We start from the raw sequence: 6,514 nt of genomic DNA on the forward strand, positions 1-6,514 counted from the left end.
TTGTCTTTTGTGTGCGGCGCCACTGGCATTGCCCCCGCAACCCTCATTTGGGTCGCGACCCGAGGCTGGGAACTGCTGCTGTTGACCTTGATAGAGAAGGATTTTACCTGTGATCACGCTGGAAGAAAGCCAGAGCGAGAGAGCCTGGGGCTAATGCTTCTTAAGTAAATTAAGCAAATGATCCACTGTATTAGTCATCAGCTATGTGTTTGTACAGCTCTTTGAAAATCCTTGAAAAAATCAGTTTGCCTTTTGTAAATAACTTCTGTAGGGGAGGTGGGAAAGCCAAATATATATATTTTTCTTTATCATCATGGTAATAGTTACAAACTTCTGTCCCTGTGCTGTTAATTTTCATGACAGTTTTTATGAAAAGGCTGCAAAAAGTGTTCTGGAAGTGCTTTGAATTGTATTAGTTGTGATTATATGCTAAATTGTCTTTCATCACTTCTAGGTAAGAATTGCTCCTTAGCAAAATGAAAATGAGTTGCTCAAACCAGTTTCATGATGCAGGGACCTGACTCATGGTTGAATGCTGAAGGTTAGCAATATTGTGAGGCATGAAGCCCAATGCATGCTACTGCGACATTGTTTTGCTCCTTCAAATTGCAAAAGACTATTTGACGTCTCTTTTCTGCCATATGGATCAATAACATGGGGTATTTATTTTGGGGAAGTATATAATTGTGATGGCACTTCATAATTTTAGGTTTCTTGGCTCATAATGGATCCCACACAGCTTTTTGTAGCACTTTTCCAGAAGAAACCGGACCTTTCTTAGAGCCTTTGGCTGATATAAATATATCACATTTACCATTTGTTATTTCTTTGGAGGAAAATGGTAGCTTCCTTGGAGAGTGCCAGTAAACAAGTTATCCTGTTTACTGCAGTCAGAGACCAGTTTAGGATGGATCAAATTGGTGAAGCATTTATTGACTGTGCCCCAAAGAGAGGGGAAATACATGTTAAACATATGATACACCAGACTTGGAAAGCAGTTATAAATCGATAGCAATGTTAATTTCATTTGAAAAACTAAACTGAAGGGCCCAGTGTCTGCCTATGTGCACTGAATACATTATACTAGTGCAGCTCAAGAATGTCTAATTGATGCTGAGGAACAGCTCCGTGCAATTTGCCTCGTGCATTGGAAGGCACACAGCATCAGAATAGAGCATTTGCTCAAACTTGCAGTTTACATATTGCAGTGTTGTAGGATTCCCTCGGGGTCTGTATATGCAGCAGAAGGTAGACTTAAAACTTTATTAGTGAATGTCAAAATCGAAGTTATTTACCTGGTTCTACATGGGTTTACATGTTCCAGAGATTGAAGCTGGAACCCTTTTAAAATGAACACCTGGGAACTGTAGAGTCTTGAAGCTTGCAGTAATATGTTGTCCAACGATACAGCCTGCCAGTCTTTTTTGGTCCCTTTCCCTTGGAATCACTGAGGAGCGTGTGTTAGATGTCCTGTATTTCACTGTTCATGTTTATGGAGATTGTCAGAATCCTCCACATAAAGGGATTTCTCCTTTGCCCTCCAGTTCCAGTGTGGCCTGATCTACAGTATTAAGGAAAGGAAAGGAAGCTTGTATCTTCCCACAGCTATGAATGTTTGGGTGGCAAGACTGGATCCCTCACATCCATGGGTTATATGCATACTCTTTTTCAATGACAGGGAAACACCAGAGCCGTTCTTCTGTTGCAAAAAACTCAAGAAAACCCACACCAGGTTGGAAGGTCTTTGACACAATGGATTCCTATATGAAATCATAGCAATTGAAGAGGTGGACTTCACCTCACAAAAGGCTGCCACACACAATATATTATTGTATTATATGCATTATAATAATATACATTATATTAGATCATGTGAGCTACCTATGAATATATCTATATAACTATATTGCACATATGTAATATATATTAGTATATTAAAACTTTAAATATTTTATATATTATACACTTTTCAATTATATATATATAGGTGATGTCTGACCAGCTATGGGTTTTCTCTGAACTAGGGATTGCTGGATTCAATAATATTGAAAATTATGTACTTTCCAATATTATTTATCTATACTATTGAAAAGTGTGTAATTATACATTTAAAATGTACTGCTTTCAATATTATTTAATATATATTGAAAAGTGTATAATATACATAATATACACATAGATCTATATCTATGTAGATATATAGGCAGGATGGATTTGCATCTTCGAGATTAACTAGTGCCACAGCTGCAATGCCAAGCACTATGAGGTGCAAACGATTCACAAGAAAAATAGAAGGCAGGGTAGATTTGTACCTTATACACTAACCAAAGTGTGTTGTATTTTTTAATATATTAAAATGTTTTATTTTTAAATATTTTAATAATACATAATAATACATGCTGGTATATGTATGAATGGGTGTGTGTACACACAAACACACACATGTAAATATATACTGGCAAATATGTATGTTGTTTATAATGTGTGTACATATATGTGTGTGTATGTGCACACACACACACACACACATGCAGACACACACATATTATTACACACACACACCCTTCCCTCAAACATATTGGCAGATATCTATCTATTATGCAATATATGTGTATATATACATACATACATATGTGCATACAATACATACAATATATAAATACATACCTACAATAGATGTGCATATATACATATATATGCACCTGCAATATATGTGCATGAGTATGCATACACACAATTTGCCAATATATAGTCATGTCTATATTTGTGTATATATACACATATTTTTTATACACACACACACACACGCGCACACATCCATATACGTGTGTATATTTTTAAAAACACGTCACACTGGGGAGAGCCCGCAAGCACAAGCGCGGGACACCGCCCCTCCAGCTGGCCCGGGAAGGGCGGGGCGGGGTCGGGGCGGGCCCCGGAGTAGGGTGGAAGGAGCCGGTGGCGAAACGGTTAACAGTTGAGCCTGGGATCAAGGGCGGTTGGCGAGGCCCTCCGCACGCAGGAGGTGCCTTCTGGAAGTTTCGGGAAGCGGAGTGGCTGGCGCACCCATCAGTCACCTATTAGCCCCGCCCCCCGCAGCCAAGGTAGGTTGTAGCAACCCGCCCCCACCTTCCAAGGAGGCGGGACCCGCCCCGGCTGTCACGTGATAACAGGGGGCGTGGTGTCCCGACGGGCGCATGCGCAGCTGAGGCGGGCGCTGAAATTCAAATCTGAGCAGCAGTTGGTGCTGGGGCTCGGCCAGTCGTGGGGCGGCGGCGGGGGACGGCAGCCATGGACCCGTTCACAGAGGTTGGTGGCGGCGGGCGGGGAGGGGCACTGCTGTGGGGCCGGCTGCGCTGAAGGCTGGCGGGACTCGGGGCCGGAAAGGTCGGGGCACGCCTGTGTACGCGGCCCCTGTGACACGTTACGTGTATTGCACGGTTTGTGCTGTACAAGTCAACCGGCCGCAGGGGCCAAGTGATCGTCGCTCCATTAACAGGCAAATCGCGCATCAGTTCAGCCTGGCCCCACTTGCAGGCTGATGATCGTGCCATTCCCCAGTGAAGTGCGCAATAAACCTAGCGCGGGTGTCGAGTGCGTGTCCTGCCCCGCGCCGGTGAAGCAGGCAATACATGTAGACTGGCCCCGAGTGCCAGAGCGGCTGGCATACAGTTCGCTGGCGAATGGGGCAATGTGTTTTGGTGGCTGCATGCCGAAAGTAACTTTCCCATCATAAACAAGGCCTGTCTGCTTCTAAAAAGGAGCGAAGCGGCTCTCAAGCTAGTGTTTGAAAATGTGGCAGCCCTGCAGCTGGATTGTCTCCAGTTTTAATTTGAAGGTGTAGAAGGGCCATGAGGAACTGGCCTTTTTTTAAAGTCGCATTTGTTATAACTAAAAGGGAAAACAGTTGGGACCTCCCTCCACATTTTTGTAGCCCTTCTGCAGCCAGCGTAGTGCTGCTTTTCACTGACTTAGTTGCAGGTGGTGAAGGGTCCCAGTGCAAGAGGGTTGCATTGGTCCCATTAAAATGGGTGCAAGACCTTGGTTCATACTTTTAAACAGGCTTTTTGGTCACCCTCATGTTCTGTGTAAGCCTTTCAAAATCACTTCCTTAATTGGTAGTGGGTGACATGATTAGTTTAGGCTCATAAACAAATTCCTCTTCAAGTCCAGACTGCTGAGCTGAGTTTGAAATTTGTTTTGCATGCTGGGAAATAGCCCAATATACGCACACCCAGTTAGAGATAACTGATGCTTGAGACCATCCACGCCCTAGCCGGGAGGTGGTTCGTTAGAGTAAACTTCATTAAAATATTTTTCCGTAGTAAGGCGTCTCTAAATATTCTTTCAAGTCATTGCGTGTTGTGGAGTAACTGACTTCAGCACTACTGGAAACATTATGGCATAATATTGGTCAGACTATAAGAAAGCAAATTTTTCTGGAATTAAAATGAAATATCAAGGCCTATGCTCATCTTTCCCTTCCCTTCGTCCTCCCTGAAATCTGTATCAATATTTTTCTTGTGTCTAAATGAATTGTTTGTTAATGCTTGCTTTTTATTTCATGATCTCAACATTCAAATAATTTGTATATGTCAATGGCACACGCCCAGTTTTAGCTGCAGATAATGGTTGATTAAGCGGCATTGGAAATGCCACTATTGGAAAATAAAATTGAAATCTTAGTACTCATAGTAAAGTTTAAATCTTAATACATTGTTCTGTAATGTTTTACAAGATTAAAATTGCCCAGCAGTGTCTAACTGGACTCTAATTTTACAGGCTTTCTATAAAGGGAGATAATTGCTAAAATTTACTATCTCTAAGATTCACGGAATACTTCAGGATTGGTTCTATAGTGCACTTCTTGTTAAACATAGATATGAAAGTTAACTAGAGCTACGACAGTTGCATGGAAAACTTGTGCATGACTAAAAGGCAATAGAAATTTGAGTTAAACAATGGAGAAATACATTCTTGTTAAATGACGTTCTAGCTGTAGCAACTGAAAATCCACTTGCTGTGGGCTGACAGAGCAGAAAGGAATGTTGACATGTTTGAATATTGCTGCCTCATTTAGTTGGCTGTCTTTTCCTGTGTTTGAAACATGGGTTCTATATTTTTAATAGTCTCTCAGAGGCCCAGTACTCTGCCCACTAAAACCGCTTTTCTTTCTGAGGGGTAGAAATGAGGAACTGGGTGGAAGCCAAAACTGACATATAATTTGTCACTGCAGGCGCTCCTGACGCTTCATGTATTTTTTCAAAATTCTCCTTTTGTTGGTTATGGAACTAGAGCAGGGGCATCCTGCTTTCACAGGGAACTGCTGAGACTGACATTCCATTTCATCCCACAATGAAGCATTGTTTGAATCTGCAATCTTACAGTTAGAACTTGAAATTACATATGACGGCTTTACAACAGCGGAGGGCAACAGTGGCACGATTTACAGAATATAACTTGTGTGCTATGACCAGCCTGTATCCTGAGGTGTTGTCTTTGTAAAGGCCAGCAGAACTTTGTGTAACTGAACTGTTAAACAGATTTGAAAATTGATCAAACTGAGCAGTATGCCTATTTTAACCAATATTATTACACATCCCCTTTTTTCCTTTTTCCACCCTTTCAGATTATTCCAGTTAAATTTTGCCTTGTAACTGCATTACTCTAGAGCTTTAGAGTGATTAATCTAATACATGCATGCAAATAAACAAACTGATTCATGGTAGAGTAGGTTAGCATACTAAATGGCTTACTAATTCAGGAAAGAATGGCATCATGAGCCTTTCAGTTCTTTGGACACCTGAGACACTTTAAAATTATTTTCTCTTTCAAGACATGATTCAAGTCATTATGAATCTGTATATGTTGAAATTATATTTTAAGATAGCAGGATTGGCATATTTTGCCACTTAAGCTTAGAGGTATTGATGTTTTGTTTAGTAACAGTGTTGTTACATCAGTGACATCCTCAAAACCCTGCTCCTCTTTTGGTCTCCGCATCTGTTTGTACATGGATCTGTTTATACTGCTCCCCAGTTAGCTAGAAGAGCTTCTGTTAAATTCAGATAGTGGCCAAAAACCATAACCTTTTCTAGGAATGTTACATCACTTGTGAACTTGGCAGTTCACTAATTACTTGTTGATTCTAATTGTTCATGGCTACTTTTTTTTGTGCTCAAACTGCCAGAGAGCAATTTACACTAAAACAGGTCAGTTTCCAATGTTACAATAGATCCATTTGGTTCTGTTTAAAAGGCAACTTCTGCTTCCTTAGTAGCTGTAATTTGTCTAGGACATTAGAAACCTGCAAGTGAGAATTTAAAAGAATTAAAGGAAAAATTCAAAGTTTAGTAGGTGTGAAATACAAATTACTGAAACAAATCTTCACTAGGAACAAAACAGCAGTGTGTGTAACATTCATTGTGCTTTGCCTTATATTCAGAAATTACTTGAACGAACCCGTGCAAGACGAGAGAACTTGCAGAAGAAGATGACTGAGCGGCCCACAGCA

At 40.9% G+C, this 6,514-nt stretch overlaps 1 protein-coding gene across 1 annotated transcript in view; it reads left to right on the forward strand.

Moving 5' to 3' along the window:
* Positions 1-3,152: 3,152 nt before the first annotated feature.
* Positions 3,153-6,514, forward strand: part of LOC102382954 (anillin-like) — a gene marked incomplete at its 3' end in the record, with an annotated part of 15,747 nt that continues 12,385 nt past the window's right edge. The window contains exons 1-2 of the mRNA XM_014518622.2: positions 3,153-3,309; positions 6,446-6,514. The exon at positions 6,446-6,514 is cut by the window's right edge and continues 94 nt beyond it. Coding sequence (XP_014374108.2) covers positions 3,292-3,309; positions 6,446-6,514 — 87 coding nt within the window. The remainder of the gene's footprint in view (positions 3,310-6,445) is intronic.

This window comes from Alligator sinensis, unplaced genomic scaffold, assembly GCF_000455745.1.
Source record: "Alligator sinensis unplaced genomic scaffold, ASM45574v1 scaffold86_1, whole genome shotgun sequence".
Classification (NCBI taxonomy): domain Eukaryota; kingdom Metazoa; phylum Chordata; order Crocodylia; family Alligatoridae; genus Alligator; species Alligator sinensis.